General features: G+C 38.7%; 1 protein-coding gene across 3 annotated transcripts; it reads left to right on the top strand.

Annotated features, from left to right (window-relative positions):
- Nucleotides 1-404: 404 nt before the first annotated feature.
- On the top strand, nucleotides 405-16,745 carry SGO1 (shugoshin 1). 3 transcript variants are annotated; one of them, XM_003415788.4, is made up of 8 exons: nucleotides 405-518; nucleotides 1,388-1,536; nucleotides 1,620-1,816; nucleotides 7,235-7,311; nucleotides 8,914-8,972; nucleotides 10,580-11,407; nucleotides 13,293-13,482; nucleotides 13,703-16,744. In XM_003415788.4, the coding sequence occupies exons 2-8, from the start codon at nucleotides 1,395-1,397 to the stop codon at nucleotides 13,821-13,823; spliced, it is 1,614 nt and encodes a 537-aa protein (XP_003415836.2). In that variant the 5' UTR covers nucleotides 405-518; nucleotides 1,388-1,394; the 3' UTR covers nucleotides 13,824-16,744. The 3 variants fall into 3 exon arrangements, with proteins under 3 accessions (XP_003415836.2, XP_064133426.1, XP_023410688.2); XM_064277356.1 differs by having other exon boundaries at nucleotides 13,293-13,792; XM_023554920.2 differs by lacking the exon at nucleotides 405-518 and having other exon boundaries at nucleotides 1,393-1,536; nucleotides 13,703-16,745.
- Nucleotides 16,746-18,155: the final 1,410 nt, after the last annotated feature.

Genomic DNA, 18,155 nt, shown 5'->3' with positions numbered 1-18,155 from the left:
ATGTGGCAGTCGGCTTCGGAGAAGATTTCAGCCTTGGAAACCCGCTGGGGAAGTTCCACTCTGTCCTATAGGGTCGCTATAAGTCAGAATTGGCTTTGACCGCAACGGGTTTGGGTTTTAGTTTTCAAGGTCTCGGAGGCTAAAATCCCAGAGACGCTGAGGTGAAAACTCCCCCTCGGTCCAGCGGCTGGACTAATGGCTCCGCCTCCGGGCTTGGGGCTGGATGCCCGGAAGCTCGGGGGCGGGACTAAGTCTGTCACGTGGCGCCTCACGGCGGGGCGGGACTCGCCCTGCGCTGGTGACTGACGGAGGCGCTGTCGTATCACGTGGTCTCCTCTCAGCCAGCCAATGGGCGAGCCCAGCGGAAAATTTCGAATGTGGCCGCGGAAGTCGCGGGAGAAAGGAGACGGTGCCAGAGCCCGGGGAAACCCGGGTCGGAGACTCACGCGCGGCGGGACAGTCTCGCGGAGTCTTGGGATGTGAAGAGGGCGACGGCGGCGGCAGAGGTGGCAGCCGAGGTACTGTTCTGGACGCGCCCGCGGGAGGCCGATCGCCGTGCCCGCTTCCAGCACTCCTTCCCTCCCCACCCCCCACCTTTCCAGGAGCCCCTCCGGCGAAAAGGAGGCCGCAGGGTTGCAGGTGTGGAAACGGGGGCGTCGTGACCCCTATTCCGCCTCCCTCAGGGGTTTTTGTCGATCTAAGTGGCCGAAAGTTCGGTCTGTGGAGTCGGGAGGACGGGGTGCCTATCTGCTGAGCCACCCGACCTGCATCTTCCGATGCTCCTTTTGTTAAATTAGAGGAGACCCGAACCTCCTACCTTGCGGTGCTGTATGGGTTAAATTGTGTAAGTGAAGCACTTACGTTAGTTCAAAGCCGGCCTCTTCACCGTAAGGGCACACAAATCGGCAACTATGTGAAGCGCGTCACCGTGTTTCAGGCCTTTGGCTTCGTCGGCTGCCCTGGAGATACCGGCGCTGACCAGAGTCCTACCTGGCTGTCTCCGCGGCAAAGCTGATGAGAAAATTACAGACGGAGATCAAACATCCCACGTTCTTTTTAATCAAGACCCCTTATGAGAACGCTACGCAGATGGAGACCGACATCCCACCTGTCTGTTTTCATTTGCTCTCTACCACACCCCCTGTTAAAAACATCCGCCTAGGCTGGGAATAAAACTTCCGATGAGACATGTTTCTTTTGTGATTTTAACTTGATTAAATGTAATAGGGAAGACTTTCAAAAGCATCAAAATCTCGGATGTTACGAGGTTAGCTATCTGTGGTCACTTCTTTATGGACAACCTGTGTTTTCAATCTTATATTTTATAACAACGTTGCCTCTTGGAAAGATTTTAAAAATTTTTTTCTTTTTTTTTTTTAATTCCTAGCCGGAAAATGGCCAAGGAACGGTGTCTTAAAAAGTCCTTTCAGGATAGTCTTGAAGACATAAAGAAACGAATGAAAGAGAAAAGGAATAAAAACTTGTCACAGATTGGCAAACGCAAGTCTTTTGTAGCTGCGCCATGCCAGATAACCAGTAAGAGATTTTCATCTTGTCCTTTTGCATCACTTTTAAAATTTAGATTTAGTGACTAATACAATTTTTTCATCCTCTTTTAGGCAACACTTCTACACTGCTGAAAAATTACCAGGACAACAATAGAATGTTAGTTTTGGCTTTGGAAAGTGAAAAATCCAAAGTGAGAGAAGCCCAAGATATCATCCTACAGCTAAGAAAAGAATGTTACTACCTCGCATGTCAGCTATATGCCTTAAAAGAAAAATTTACTTCACATCAAACGGAAGAACCTGCTCAGGTATATTCATTACAAAGGCTGGTTTCTTAGAAAAAAAGTTTGGATCGAGTATATTATTTAAACCAATTGATAGTCTGTTTTTAGTGAATTGATTCAAACATATCCTTGTATAGAGCTCCAGCCAAACTGTTGTGTCTGGTCAATTAAACAAGCCTCACGCATAAAGGTGATCGAGGCCTGTGATCGTCTAACTTAGTTCTGAAAGCAGGTAGCAAGACAAAGTGCAGAGGAAATAGCTTAAACTTTTCCACCATTGGTCCCTGTGAGACAGAACTGGATTTGGCATTTTGTGTCTGGTTTTTGAAAACAGCCTGAACAATTAAGATGCTTTTGTTTTCCAAAATAGCCAGGCAAGTAGGGATGACACAGGCCCCACACCTGCTGAGGTAGCTTCAGGAAGGGATAGGGCAAGACGTATCTTGCATATTTATTGATTGGTGGGATCATAACTGTTCATTAAAGCCCCAGTCATGCGTATTCAATGACTAAGGGCCCCTGGATCTTGGAGCTCTCTCTCTGGGGCCTCCTGGATTGGTGAGAACATGCATGCACAGGAGAGGGTCCCCATGCCAGGAACTCTTCCAGACCTTGCCTGATGCGTCTCTTCACTTGTATCCTTTCTGGTTATAATAACTATAGGTAATAGTCTCTGCGAACTTTGTCAGCCATTATAGAGAATTAACAAACCCACAAGGGGCAGTGAGGCTCTGACTTAGCTTGGTATAGCTAATTCAGAGGAGGGCTACACAGTCAGTCTGAAGCACAGTCCTAACTCATGAGGAACTGGCTTTGGGTGGCTGGTGGACAAAGAAAGGCTGCATGCGCAGTCGCTGAAGGAGAGTCCTTTGAACTTGTGACTTAGTCCCAGACTAGAGAGAGAGAGAGAAGTCAGCTGATCTGAAGTTCAGGGAGTTGTGCAGACTCCTGAGCCTAGGTCTCGTCCCCTGTGACCTGGCCTTGGGTGACCAGGGATGTTTTGACACAGCTCCAGGTAGCCGGGGATGAGGTCTAGATCAGATTCTGGGTGGTTAGGGTCAGAGAGAGGAATTGCCATGGAAGTAAGTGGCTGTCGACTAGGTATGGAGTTGTGGGAAAGTGAGGCTTGAATCCATTTCCAGCTGGCAATTAGATTCATGCTGATCCTTGCCATGCAGTCAATGATAAAAGTGGAGTTTGCCCTCTTTGGAAACCCTGGTGGCATAGTGGTTAAGTATTGTGGTTGCTAACCAAGAGGTCGGCAGTTCGAATCTGCCAGGCGCTCCTTGAAAACTCTGGGGCAATTCTACCCTGTCCTATAGGGTTGCTCTGAGTCGGAATCGACCCGATGGTAGTGGGTTTGGTTTTGGTTTTGCCCACTTTGCTACTATTGCATCCCTTTGAATGGTGAACTAAGTGAGTCAAAGGTAAGGCCACTAAGCTAAAAGTCTAAAAGTGGTAGTTCAATTGGATTAGTCCAATAGGTTTGATTAATGCCATAACTCTTGATTTTCTATGTAGCTTTGCTATCCAATGGATTTCTATAAGAACTGTCTTTATTTAGGGGGTGGGGAGTATTTAAGTGCTTTTTGGGGAATCATATTTACCTACTAGTTGGCTAAATATGGAAGACTGTACATCAACTCCCAAACAAGAAATATCCTGAACATTTTTATTAAAAACAGTTTTTAATCTGATTCTGTTTATATCCAAGGTTGTATAGAAGGGGCTCAAGTATGGTCCTGCCAGCCAAAATGTAGCACACATGGAGAAAGTGTAGTTTAGAATATCCTTTGTGTCTCATTGCACGCTAGTCCTGAGAGGAGTGACAATGAGCTAGTTACTCCTTCCCTTTTCCCAGAAACCACGGCCAGGGAAACTGCATGGAGCAGAGAAAGAGAAAAGCAGTGGTGAGTGTCAGGTGTTCACAAAACAAAATCTGCTTTCTTCCTGCCATTCATTTGCTGTTCCCGTGAAGACAGTTGGTGATTAAGGTCAGGGTATAGGAGGAGACGAGAAAGTAGTTAGAACTGCTTCTCCACTGACAGCAAAAAAAAAAAGAATCAAACCCACTGCGTCGAGTCGATTCGGACTCATAGCAACCCTAAAGTTGGTAAGAGTTCTTTCTTCCTTCCAACAAAGGTGATTCCGTCTTTTTTAATGTATGATGTATAGAGTGTGTTTGTGTATGTGTATAGATAACACACACATATGATATACACATATGGATATATATTATTTACCTTCACTAATAGTACTATACCAGAACATGAGCTAAATTGATACTGAAATTTAGTATCAATAAATAAAACTTTAAAAAAAAAACTTTTAGCACGATTAAATTTCTGGTTGTTTAGCTCATTCAGTATAATATGTGTATTATATGTACCCATTGCCTTTGAGTCGATTCCAACTCATAGCAACTCTATAGGGCAGAGTAGAACTGCCCCATAGGGTTTCTGAGGCTGTAATCTTTATGAAAGCAGACTGCCACATCTTTGTCCCAAGGAGCAACTTGTGGGTTCAAGCTGCTGACCTTTCAGTTAGCAGCCAAGCACTTAACCACTACGCCACCAGAGCTCACATATACAGTATAGTTTGAGATTGCCTGTACAAAGATTAGACAGGATTTCTCTACTTTAATATAAAGGCTAAAATATTAAAATTTTTCCTCTTCAAAGTGTAATCTTTCCTAGTTTTTTTTTTCCCCCTTGTTTAGTAACTAGTGAGAAAAAAAGTCCTTCCAATCTCCCTCCTCCCTTTCTAAAGCTTTTGCTGAAGTCACCCAGAAGAAATAGTGTAAACTGAGTATCCAGTGAGATAATCACAAAAACATTGGGGGGAAATTCTATAATTGCAGGCCGTTTCACATTTGTCAGTGTTAGCTGATGCATGAATATACTCCTACTACCTAAAACCTCAGAGTTCGTTTTGCTCCATATGTTTGTTTGGCGTGTTATTCATTCTCAACCATCATTCTGACCTCGCACGTCCGTGTTGATGAAGTCGATTTAATAGTAATGGAGCTTAAAGTGCTTTAATAATGAGAATGTTTTTCTTGCCTACCAGTAGTTAGCTTATAAGGATTAATCAGAAAGTAATTTCTGATAGCTTTTTCTCAACCTTAAATTTTATAATGCATCTTTTTAATAATTTAGGTTTGAATTATATCACTGTAGAGTTAAAATATCCTTTTCTCTTTGATAGCCCTCAATAGTATGACTAGTTTCAGAACATTAGCTATATTGATATTAAAATTTAAAACTTAACAGCATTAACTGTTTGGTTATTTTATATCTGATAAACAATTTTAACTCATTCAGCGTAAGAATAGCATATTCTGTGTGCATAAAATTTTTAAAAAGCTAAATTAGGATGACTTTTAAGAAATCTCAGTATGAATCGCCAAATCTTTGTGTCTATGCTTGCATTGTCCATCTTCTCTCCTCCCGTTGTTGTTGTTGTGTGCCATCAAGTTGATTCCAACTCATAGCTACCCTACTGGGCAGGGTAGAGCTGCCCCATAGGGTTTCCAAGGCTGTAATCTTCAGTGGCATAAGTGTCCCTCCTTCTATCAAAGCCCAGACCCTGCACTTATGCACCAGATTTCCTTCCCTTCCTCTCACCTCCTCTAGGACTTTGCACTTGAAAGTTTGTTCCACTCCTGCAACACATGTCTCCCTCTCTACTGGATCATTCCAGCCATCATACAAATGTGGGTTAGTATCTCTCACCTTAAGAGGAAAAGAAGCCTCTCCTGGTCTCTCTCTTCTATCTACTCTTTTCTCTGCTTCCCTTCACAGCAAGAACTTTTCCAAAGAAGACAGTGCACTCGCTGTCTTCACTTTTCTCAGCGTCCATTCACATTTGAACCCACTCTTATCAGACTTATATCCTTTCCATTCTATTGTCACTTTGTGTCAAGATCACCAAAACCTCCATATTACCAAGTCCACTGGTCACCTCTCTGTCTTCTTACTTGCAGTAAGAATATTGCCTTGTAGTAATATTCAACACAGAGATTACTTTTTGCTTGAAATACTTTAAGCTCTTGGCTTTTTTTTAACATACTCCCCTAGTTTTCTTTCTGCCTTTCTTTTCCATGTTAGTCTCCTTTGCTGGCTGCTTCTTTACTTTTAAATGCCAATTGTCTGCCTTATCTTACCTCTCTGATAGCTTTAAATACTGCATATCTACTGGTGCCTTCCAAATATATAACCCAAGACATGAGCACAAATATACATGTTTACACATACACACATATACACACATGGTTACTACTTAATATCTTCACTTAAATGTTTATAAAGTATCTCAAGCCTACTTTGTCCAAAGCACAACTCTACTTTCTCCCTCCCAAAGATAACCTATATTTCTACCTCCCTCCATAAGTCTTCCTCATTTCAAGAGAGTAACCTAGCCGTTTGCTCAGGCCAAAACCCTAAGAGGTATCCCTCTCCCTTGTTGTCCCTACCTGCCCCCTCTCCCCACCCTCCTTCAGTCTTTGAGGAAGCTTTATTATCTCAAAGCCACCTCTGAGCTTCAACTCCTTAAGACTGTTAGGTGCTGTCAGGTCGATTCCGGCTCGTAACTACCATATAAGGCAGAGTAGAACTGCCCCCATAGGGTTTCCAAGGCTATAATCTTTATGGAAGCAGACTGCCACATCTTTCCCCCACGGAGCAGCTGGTGGCTTCAAACCTCAAGCCTTTTGGTTAGCAGCCAGGCAGTTAACCACTGCACTACCAGGGCTCCTTTCCAAAAGATTCTAGTCCTAGCTAATGTCCTATCTTGCTTAATTTGCTGTGATGGCCTCCTAAATCCTCTGTCCTTGACCCCTTTTAATCCATGTTTCACACAGTTGGCAAATTGATCTCTTTAGAACTTACATCGTTTTGCTTCCCTACTATTATATTGACTTACCATTACCCAAAATCCAGACTCATGAGTCTCAAGGTATTATATTATTTGACCTCTCCATGGACATCTACCATTCTTATGGTCCAGCCACAACAGCCTTTTATTCCTGAACACAGCGAGGTTTTTCCTACATTGTGACTTTTCTATTTGCTATTTCCACTGCTGGTCTTCCCCCTGATCTTTCAATGGTCGACTCCTTCATGTTCTTCATATTTCAGATCAAAGTCACCTAATCTAAAGGAACCCTCCAACATCAATTAACTCTGTCACTTCACCCTAGGCATTTTCTTCGTAGCACTTACACTACCCGAAATTATTTATATATCTCTTTTTTTTATTTTCTCTCTCATTGCATTAGAGGGCAGGACTTGATCTGCTTTTTAGCAGCTATAGTCCCAGTTTCTAGAAAGTGCCTGGCTCCATAGTGAACTGTCAGTAAGTGTTTACTGTTGAATAAACAAATGCTCTGTTATGAATACTTCAGTTGTAACAGTGTTTTCTTGTGTTTTAATACATTAACAGAACCAGGAAATAAGTCCCTCTGGAATCGACTCCAATGGCAATGACAGCTCTGGGGAATTAGCTTTGAAGAATTTACTGTTAGTATCAAAGTTCTTTATTAATAATCATAATCTGTGCTATATTTATTAAAGAAAGTTTGCATCATATTGAATTACATTTGAAGTCTAATGCTCTATTAGGAATACATTTAAGAAAATTTGATATGTTAAAAATTCTGTTACAAATAGCCAAACCAAACCTTTTTTTTTTTTTCCCCCCTCTTATATTTAGTTACTTTCTTAATGGCTAGGGGGAAAAAAAAAACTTTTCTAAACTTTTTAAACTGGTCCCTTCATAGTATTTTTCGTGATACAGAATGTTTTTATTCTAAGAAGGATTTGGTTATTCAAATGGTGCTGTTTTGCCAGTATTAAAATAGTCTGGTTATAAAATAAATATAATAAAACACCTTATTTAACATAGCTGTCACACTGTTTTGCTGGACCAGTTTATTTTTAAACACGGTCAGATCCCATATACCCTCATCCGCATCTCCTCTTGAATGGAGTGTATTTTATTGGTTCGTTTATGTTTTATTGAGATATAATTACATGTGGTAAAATGCACAAATCTCAACTGCACAGTTTGACGAGTCTGACTGACATATACGCCTTTGAAACCAAAATCTCAATTAAGATAGCTTTAACATCTCTCTAGCCCAGGGTTTCTCAGTCTCGGCACTGTTGACATTTTTGACCAGATGATTCTTTGTTGTGGAGGCTGTCCTGTGTGTCACGGGATGTCTAGCAGCATCCCTGGCCTCTACCCACTGGATGTCAGTGACACCCCCTAAGTTGTCTCCAGACATTGCCGGGTATCTCCTGGGGAGCCTAATTGCCCCAGTGAGAACCACTATCATAGAGACTTCCCTCATCTCCCTTTCCAGTCTATTACCTCTCCTTGCAGAAGTAACCACTAATATGATTTCTGTCCTCAGAGATTAATTTTAATCCTGAATAGCTTTATTAAACTGTTAAACTGTAGCATTTTTTAAATAGTTATTAGGTGGCTACCACAGCACTGTCTGTTACCTACAGCTGTACTTAATTTTTGATATCTGCAGGGGACAGTCTCTACAGAGAACAAAGAATGAACTTACAATTAGAAAGAAGCTACCAGTAATAGTAATAGAGCATAAAGAAAATGTCTTGTTTGATAAACCAGAGGGGGCTTTAAAGAAAATGCACTATGTTAACAACTTCAGAGGAGCCAATACTGCAGCACCGTAAAAGCACACACTACCAACAAATCACAGCTCAGCTAATGATTTAAGCAGACTCCTAAAGACTTGAGTAATCAAACTGCTTTCCTTAAAATATTTGGTAAGTCACTTCTGATTGGCCGTTTCTGCAGTTCAATGAACTTCCAAGTTCTGGCATGTGTTCAGGAGGACTGTCCAACTTGAGTATGTTAGTCCCTAAAATTACCATGGAAGTTGAATGTCAATCAAAACAAACAAGCATCTGTGCAATTTGATGTTTTGGTTTCCTTTGATACAGAACAGATGTACTGGTTTGGAATGGAATTATGAAGTAGTACTTAAAAAATTTTTTTTAATGTAATTTAATAGGAAAATAATTAAATTTGTTTTTATTACACGATTGTCAAATAAACTTTTTTTTTCATTGGTATTTTCTAAGGCAAATTCCTCTGCAGGAAGCTGACCTTCCAGGACAGGGAGAATCATTCCAAGTAGAAGGTAATTCAAGTGAGAATCAAAAATATTAAGGACAACAGATCTTTTCAAATAAGTAACACAATTTAAATGACTCTATTCTTTTTTTTTTTTAAGTTTTTTATCTGCTAGTCTCGACAGCAGCGGGTTTAATCTGGTATTCACTCAAAACAAGTCAGTTTATTTCACACAGAATGATAGAATTTTAAAACACATTCATCTGCTGTGCCAAAACTGTCCTCAGAATCCTTGGCTATAACTCTGGCTACAGTTTACACAGCCCTGCTAGTGGTTAAGGGCTACAGCTGCTAACCAAAAGGCAAGCAGTTCGAATCCACCAGGCTCGCCTTGGAAACTCTATGGGGCAGTTCTACTCTCTCCTATGGGGTTGCTATAAGTCAGAATTGACTCAGCAGTAGGTTTGGTTGTTTGGGTTTTTTTTTTTTTTTTTTTTGGTTTGGCTATGTGCCAGGTTTTTTATGTGCCAGGTTCTGCATTAGGCATTTTACATACAGCCAACTTGGAATACAGGTACAGGCAGTCCCATTTTGTATAAACTCAAAGAAGTAAAGCATCTCACAAGAAGTAGCCCAACTGATAAGAGCTAGGATTTAAACCCAAAGATGAACTCCAATGCCATGCTCTTCTTATTCCTTGTATATTGATGTATCAGTTTATACATCACTCCCCTCCCCTTGAACCAGGGCTTAGAACCTCTTCATTCCAATTTACCCACTGCTGATTTCATTTCTAACAAGTTCCCTGCTGAGAATCTGTATTTCCACCCCAGATATACTGAATCAGAATCCATAGTTTAATAAGATCCCCCAGCTGATTCTTATGTATAACTTCCTGGGAACTTGTTAAAAATGCAAATTCTCAGCAGATAACTTGATAGAAATCCAAATCCTTGGCTAAGGGTTCGAAACAGAATAAACTGGTTCGAAGCCCTGACTTGAACTAAGCTTTGAAGAAGGGATAGTGTTTGAATAAGCATAACCAAATGAATATCCTCACTTTTCCTAAAGATATGGATTATATTTCTCACCTGAAAGGCCTTCCAACTCTTCACATCTTGCTCATTTTTCAAAGAACAACTTAGCTCCCACTTTATCTGTCCTACTTTAGGATATAAAGTTCTCTTTTTCTGAATCCTATAATCACAGATATATACAGACTACCCATTTGGAAGTTACTTGGTTTTCTTCATGTAGATAATGTTTATAACTCCAATGAGATTCTAAGTGTCCTCTTTTTTTATTACTCACAGAACCTAGTAATGGCATACCTAAATAAAATAGGTGGTAGATATCTTATTGATAAATTTATTAGGGGTTTCAGTTGAATAGTTTGATTTCTTTTCCAGAGGCATATAAAACCCCAAGTTAAAATATTTTTAAAAGGTTATATAAGATTCTTTCACAGGTCAGATGGAACTCATCAGTTGATCATTGCCAAGTAACTAGATGGTAATATTAAGTTCCTCAAATTTTTATTTACTTACAGTATATGTAGGAAAACTACAGATGACTTTTCAGTCACTCCATTTTTAACACTGAATTCTAAGATTCTTGAAATTAAAATCTCCATAAAGTAACACCATTGTTCTCATTTATTTTTTAAATTTTCAGAGCAGATACCTGCTGTTCCTCATGAAAGACTGAGATTCGATTTTGATTCAGGTGAAGATAAGTCTCCTGATAACGCCTTACCTAGAACTGTATCTGTCCGTCGAGGTTTAAAGAGACATTTTAATAATCTATGTCAGTTCGATACCTTTGCTGACTTTGAAACCAGTCATTTGCCAGGAGAATCTTTTGAATGGGAAAGAATTAGATTTGCAGACCCGCTAATAAGTATAAACATACCTGAAAATGCAGAAAAAGATGTTTGTCAATGGAACAAGGACAAAATTAACTTATCCCCAAAGCTGACTCACCCAGAAAGCCTTACTATAACAAAAGAAGTCATTTTAGAGTCTAAATCTGAACAAACTAAAACTAAGAATAGAAATGCACAAAGAAGAAAAAGAGAAGAGAACAGAAAAGCTAACAGAAGGAGGAAATCAAAGTCTATAAAAAGATGTAAAGGGGACAAAAGTGAAAATAAAAAAACTGTTTGCCAAAAAAATTTGGATAAGTCTGTCAGTTCCAGTGATGCTTATAATTTTAATTTGGAAGAGGGCGTTCACCTCACTCCTTTCCGACAAAATATAGTAAGCAGTGATTCTACAAGAAAAGAAATCAACAGTGAGTCTGACGTGAGCATCTGTGAGTCAAGTGATTCAGGAGATGATTCCGATGACTTCTATTTGCCTCCTAAAAACGTTTGCAAGAACATTCAAAATCTTGACATCAAATCAGACAGGAGCCCAATTACCAGGCGTCGATCTAAAACAGGACCAAAATGTACGGGTGAAAAAGAGATGGAGGATCCCAAGCCAACTGAAACTCCTACCAGTAAGTGATCCAACTTGTTTGTCTATATTTTTAATGTTTATAATAACTGATTGCGCGTGGTGCTTATATACTGTATACCATACTTGCCATCTGTCTCCCTAGGGGAGGCTAGAGACTTACCATCTGTCTGTTTTGAGGGGAAAGTTACAGATTAATAAAACAGTGGGGGACTGGGGGTGGAAATCACAGTTGTGTTGTTCTGACCTACTTCAAGCTAATTTAAGTCCTCTTAACAATAAATATTATAGTGGAAAGCATTTTTATTTCTAGTAAATGAGCCCCCAAAGGCCTCATTTTTTTTTTTTTTTTTGTAAGAGGTAAGTGGGATTAAAATATCTTTTATGTACTCTTCCAAACCATCCCCATGAAAATGAAATCAAATTTGAATCCAGTGACCTGACATTGTAATGACGTTGCATTATATTTGACAGGAACCATGAGTTAACATGGAAACCCTGGTAGCGCAGTGGTTAAGTGCTACAGCTGCTAACCAAAGGGTCGGCAGTTCAAATCCGCCACGCGCTGCTTGGAAACTCTTTGGGGCAGTTCTACTCTGTCCTATAGGGTCGCTATGAGTCGGAAGCAACTCTACGGCACTGGGTTTTTTTTTTTATGATTTAACGTAATTTTCTAGTTAATGAAGGTGGCCTAATGAGACCAAGAAACTTTTTCCTTAATTGGTGAGCTTAGTATTCTTTTGTAAGGCATTTCTAATCTAAAAACTGTGGCTCAGAAAATCTTGCCACGGTTAGATGAAAATATGCGTGGTTCAAATGTTGGTGCTCCAGCCTGCACCTCCTACAAAGATTCTCATCTGGGAATTTTATTTGATATGGTAAAACTGACATATACAGGCAGATTCTACCGTTTTCAAGGTATTGTTATTTCATTTGATCCTCAGAACAACTATATGAAGTATATGTATCATCATGGCTGTTTTGTTGATAAGAAAACAGCACTTAACAATGACAACAAAGCCTAAAAAAGTTAAATGGCTTTCCATGAGTCCAAATCGACTTCACTACAACTAACAGCAGCAGCATGCAAAGATCATTTTTAAGATGGGAAACCTCGTTTTCTGTAGTATCCTTACTATGTGCTGTGTACCTACCTCCCAGTGTAGACATAGTTACAAAGCTGTAGGGTAACTCAAATCCTTATGGGAGGAAAACACTGGATAACGTCTTAACATACGAGCTTTACTAAAGAGAACTCCTCTCCTCTTAGCTTACCAAGAGGCTAAGATTTAGAATGCTCATTTAATAGAAGGAGTTCAAGTGGCTTTATAAGACTTTGAGAAGCTCTTGGATTGCTAAATTTGGCATTGAAAGAGAGAAGGGCCTTGATGATTGTAAATAGCAAGATATGACTAAAATGAAATTCCACAATTAGTTTAAACTAATTCATTATGCCAAGCATCATAAAAGGGTTGGTTTGTTTGTTTTTTAAGTTCTAGTAAAGTGTTCTGTTGTATCAGCTCTTCACATATACAGCAATCAGTATTTCAACATCATAAGGGATGAAAGTAAAAGAAAAAAATAATTGAAAGATTTTTTAAAATCTGTATTATAAAATTGTTGTTAGGAGCCATCGAGTCAATTTTGACTCATAGTGACCCCATGCGGCCGTAGAACTGTCCCATAGGATTTTTTTTTGGCTGTAATCTTTACAGGAGCAGATTGCCAGTTCCTTCTCCCACTGAGCTGCTGGGTGAGTGCGAACCACCAGCTTTTTGGTTAGCAGTGTAACGCTTAACCATTGCGCCACCAGGGCTCCTTGTGTGATTAACTACTGGACTTTATATACACTTAGGGTATATAATTAAGTACAATTTTAACTCATGTAACTGTTTTGGAACCATATTCAGTAAAAGTTATTTTTGTAGGCGCACCACTTAAAAATCACCAGTCGCCGCGTCGTAGCCTGAAGGATATCACCAATGTTTCCATGACTCCTGTAATAAGGATCAGAAAACTTTCTCTTTCTCCAGAAAAGCAAAAAGGAAGCCCAGTAGCATCTCTGCCTAAGCGTAGGTGCACTGTCAGCGTGAACTATAAGGAACCCACGCTATCTTCGTAAGTATTTGATTTGTGGAAATTCATTTTTAATGATACATTTGGGGAGAATAAGATTATAGAGCTCTGTTCAGGAATGAGTCTGATTTGAAAGACAAAAGTTGAATAAAAAATCAAAGTGGAAATATTAAAATGGGCATATTTTACAATAACTTTATGTTGAAGAGTAAGTTAATGTCGGGATGCTTATGATACTTAAGGTCTGCTTTTACCCTAACAGGAAACTAAGAAGAGGGGACCGTTTCACAGATTTGTGTTTCTTGAATTCTCCTGTTTTCAAGCAAAAAAGGGACGCCAGATGCAGTTCTAAAAAAAAAAAAAGCATTAAGCAAATAAAATGAAATTTTTGTTAGATGGCGTTGAAATTTATCCTACACTCCCTTCTGTTGCTTATGAGATAATACATAAGGTAGTACACCAGTGGATTGAACTGTTGCCATAGAATATTCTCTTGACAGGACTCTAGATCATGAAAATTTCTTCAAAACTATACTTAAAATTTAATAAATTTAGGTTTTTTTTTTTTCTTTTAAATATAAATAACTGGACTTTAGCACTATAATGGTTTAGATTTCTTACACTGCCTAAAACCTTTAATTTGTAGCCAAAATGTGTCCTACTTGAGAATTAATGATGATTCTGGGTTATTTAAATTAAGGTGTTTAAATTAAAAGCTTCGGCATCCTTATTTTTCCCTTAAGTAGGAGATGCTAGAGTGAATGATTTTTTAAGACAGGTTGAGGATCTTTTGAAAGTCCTTATTATAATATTTGAATAAAGTAAATTCTTCACATTGACAGCAGGGTATGCCCTAAGTTGTTTTTTGATCCCTTATGCCACTGTTGCATTTAATTTGTCAGAGAAAATGTGTGTGAGATTATGATTAGAGAATTTATGATTAGGCTCAGGAATTATGTACGTGGCTAGCTTGGAACCCCCAGCTCTTAAGGGTGCATTCAGAGTGATGCCTCAGCAAAATCACATACTATGTCGTGTACTTTCAGGATAGCCCCTTATTTAGTAAAAAACCTCAAATGTTAAAAGGGCTTTTTGTATTACCTTTGTATGAAGTTTCTGATGAACCAAAAAAGGGAATTAGTTCAGTTCACTTTATTTCTTCAAATTTTTAAAGACCAATAAAGTTTTGTATATGATTGTGCTTATGTTTTTTTGTCTCTCTGGGTGTCTGACTTTCTAGTTGCCACTGTCCTCATCCTTGGACATTTCTATTTTGTTTTCCTCAGTATTCTCTGTAGTCAGTGCCATGAAACTCTCAGCTTCCCGTCCACATTCTCAACCTAACCCTTCTTTCTTTCAAACTTTTCATTGTGGAATATCCAGGTCCGTGATCAACAAATTCTGATTTTACTGGGTGACCCTTCCAGTCCTGACCTCAATTTTTCTCAACTGCATCTCCGTATCTTTATGCATTCCATTTCACTCACACCCAAAATCCTTTTCATCAAAGTTTTTCTGTTTCCTAAATCACTGATTCATATACCCTACTCTCCCATCACAGTCTCTCTTATTCTTCCCGTTTGCTTGTTCAACTCCTCCTCTTATACCTGTTTTTTTAATTTGTGGAAACTCTAGAGTGGCCATCTTGATATAAATTAATTACAATGAAATAAAATTTAAAATTCAACTCAGTGCCAGTAACCACATTTCAAGTGCTCAATAGCCACATGTGGCTAGTGGTTACCATATTGGACAGTGTAGATGTAGAACATTTCCATCATCATAGAAAGCTCATTGGACTGCTGCATGCTGTAGATCAGCAGTCAGTTTTAAATGGTTGAAAAATAATCGAATACTTCTAACTGATTTTGATGATAGCAAACAAGTCATTTTGAACCCAAATAAATACCTACATAATAACTTTCATTTTGCTTCTTGGCTTGTAAAGCATAAAATAGTTCCTTTCTGGGCCTTCACAGAAAAAGTTTGCCAACTCCTGCTCTAAATCATTGGTTTGTAGGTTATTCTTTTCTGACACTTTCTGATCAACTTTGATCCTCACCTTCCTTTTGTCCTCAGAGTCAACCATTATCCTAAATTTGGTGTTAATGTTTTTGTATATTAATGTTTTTGTATTTCTGCTATCGTATCCATACTGTTATTAATGTTTTTGCATTTCTGCTATCGTATCCATAGACCGTTAAGTGTTGCTTTGTATTTTAACATTTTACGCCAATGTTATATTGTACATATCTCATGGTATCAGACTTAATGTTGTTTTTGAGATTTATCCCATGTTGGCTGATGTAGATTATTTTCACCATTGTATTTTGTTTTGTAAATAAACCAGAATAAATCTGTTCCTCTTTTGAAAGGCGATTTGTTTCTACTTTTTCATTATTACAAATTAGTGCTGCAGTGAACATTCTGTATCCATGTATACAGGTGCCTAAGTTTTCATGGAGTTAATATCTAGAAGAGTTGCTCAGTTATAGAGTATATTGAAACCTCATTTTACTATGGGTTACCAAATCACTCTCTAAAGTGGCTGTACCAATTCTGGCACGGGGAATGTACCATTTGCTTCACAGCAACATAAATCCCAGTCTCCCTACACGCTATCCATCACTTTGTGTTATTGGACCCTAAAATGGGCCAAACCAATGAGTATGAAGTGTTTCTCTTTGTTTTAATTACTAATGACACTATCTAATTATAAGAATTCAAGTATTGGTCATTCTCATTCCATAAATGGAATAGTCTTTGCCCACTTTTCTACTGAAATGTCTTTTAATAGTGAAGGTTTTTTTGAAGAGTAGGGATCTACTTTTATTTTTTTCCGTGAAGATACCAGTTGTCTCAGCACATTCATTGATTAATCCTTTCCCCTCTGATGAATATTGCTGCCTTTGACATACACCAAGCTTTCCATCGGTTTGTTTGGCTTTGTTCTGAGTACTGGATTGTCACAATTTTTTAAATACACGGGTAGAATTGATTTGCTAATATTTAGGAATTTTTATGTCTATGGTGATAAGTAAACTTTGCCTATATCTTTTCTTACATACACCTTGTACTTTTGGTATCAAGGTTATACTAGTCTCATAAGTTGAGAATCTTTTCTTCCATGGGACAAATTATACTTACTGTTTGGTAGAACTGGCCATTGAAACCATCTTATTCTGCTGTTGCTTGTCGAGGAAATTGTATATATTGTTACCAATTTTGTTTTTTTTATCACTTACTGAAGGAAGTGTAATAAAATCTTGCACAATAATTCCGAATTTATCGATTTTATTTTCCTAGTGAAAATATTCAACAGTGATAACTGTTGAAAATAATGCTTTTCATCTTAAAATCTGATACACAGGCAGCTTCTATATGGATAATATTTACCTGTATATTGTTAATATTTGCCTGGCATACCTTTTTTCCATTTCTTTGAACCATCCTATGTTGATATGTTTTACATGTCTCTTCAAACAACATACTACTAGGTTTTGTTTTTCACTCCAAACGACAGTTGATCCTCATTGTTCATGGATTTGTATTTATGAATTTACTTACGTGTATTTAAAATGTATTTGTAACCCCAAAATTAACACTTACGTGCTTTTACAGACAAGTGCAGAATGGAGAAAAATTTGAGTTCCCCGATGCACACACATGCCCAGGTGGGGAGGAACAAGGCGATGCTCTGCTTTTTTCCTTCAGCTTTTATACCGTAAACAAGTGTCCTTATTGTGGTCTATTTTGTTTCACGTTTTTCACATTTTTGTGCCTTTTTTATTGGCAATTTTGCTGTATAAAATGGTCCCCAAATATAGTGCTGAAGTATTGTCTGGTGTTCCTAAGTTCAAGAAAGCTATGATGTGCCTTGCAGAGAAAATGTGTGTTAGATCAGCTTTGTTCAAGCATGAGTCCTAGTTCTTTTGGCCCATGAGTTTGATGTTAATGAATCAACAATAGATATTAAATAATATTCTTTCTCCTTTATTCTGTTAATGTGGTTAATTACATTAATGGGTTTTCCAATGTTAAACCAACCTTGAACGAATGGAAAAAAGGTACTTTTTAATATTTTGCTGGATTTGATTCGCAAATATTTTGTTAAAGGTCTTTACATCTGTGTTTGTGAGGGCTATTGGTCTACAGTATTCGTGCCTAGCTTCATGATGTTTCACCCATACACGTACAGGCTGGTATTCAACCAAGACCCAAGGGAGCCCCTAAGCAGAATTCTGCAGCTCTTTCTCTGCATAGTTCCTTCCTGTCTCCTACTCCACTAGCAAATTCTGGTTTCCCTGTCCTCTGCAATCTTCATCTCCTTGACTCAGTAATATCACCAGGCTCTTTGAATTCCACCTCCTTGTGGCAAAATTCTGAAAACTGCCTCAGGAAGAATGTGGGATGAAGATAGGGCTCACTCTGCTTATTTTCTATCAGAGCTCATAATCCTGCAATTGTAGAAAAAGGGTTCTGACTGTCTAGTTTCTGAAAAGAATTTTTTGTTCAGTTTCCTAGTTTACAGCAGAAGGGCAAGTCTATATTGGTTATGCCCTCACAGGTGGAAGTGAAAGTCAATAATTTATCCTGTTTGGTATTCTCCGTGATTAAAATATTCATGCCTTTCATCAATTGTGAAAAATTCTTAGCTCATTGAGTATTGCCTTTTCCCCTTTCTCACCTTATGCAACTTCTAATAAATACTGGAC

The sequence above is a fragment of the Loxodonta africana genome, chromosome 27 (genome assembly GCF_030014295.1).
Source record: "Loxodonta africana isolate mLoxAfr1 chromosome 27, mLoxAfr1.hap2, whole genome shotgun sequence".
NCBI classification, from domain to species: domain Eukaryota; kingdom Metazoa; phylum Chordata; class Mammalia; order Proboscidea; family Elephantidae; genus Loxodonta; species Loxodonta africana.
The sequence above is the reverse complement of the archived record's forward strand: the minus strand, read 5'-3'. Positions and strand labels throughout refer to the sequence as shown.

Bases quoted from the DNA above. Each gene is read 5' to 3' on its own strand.
- SGO1 (XM_023554920.2), top strand. From the start codon at position 1,395: ATGGCCAAGGAACGGTGTCTTAAAAAGTCCTTTCAGGATAGTCTTGAA. The intron at 1,817-7,234 runs GTATATTCATTA...ATACATTAACAG, and splicing joins AAACGGAAGAACCTGCTCAG to AACCAGGAAATAAGTCCCTC. The intron at 8,973-10,579 runs GTAATTCAAGTG...TTAAATTTTCAG, and splicing joins AGAATCATTCCAAGTAGAAG to AGCAGATACCTGCTGTTCCT.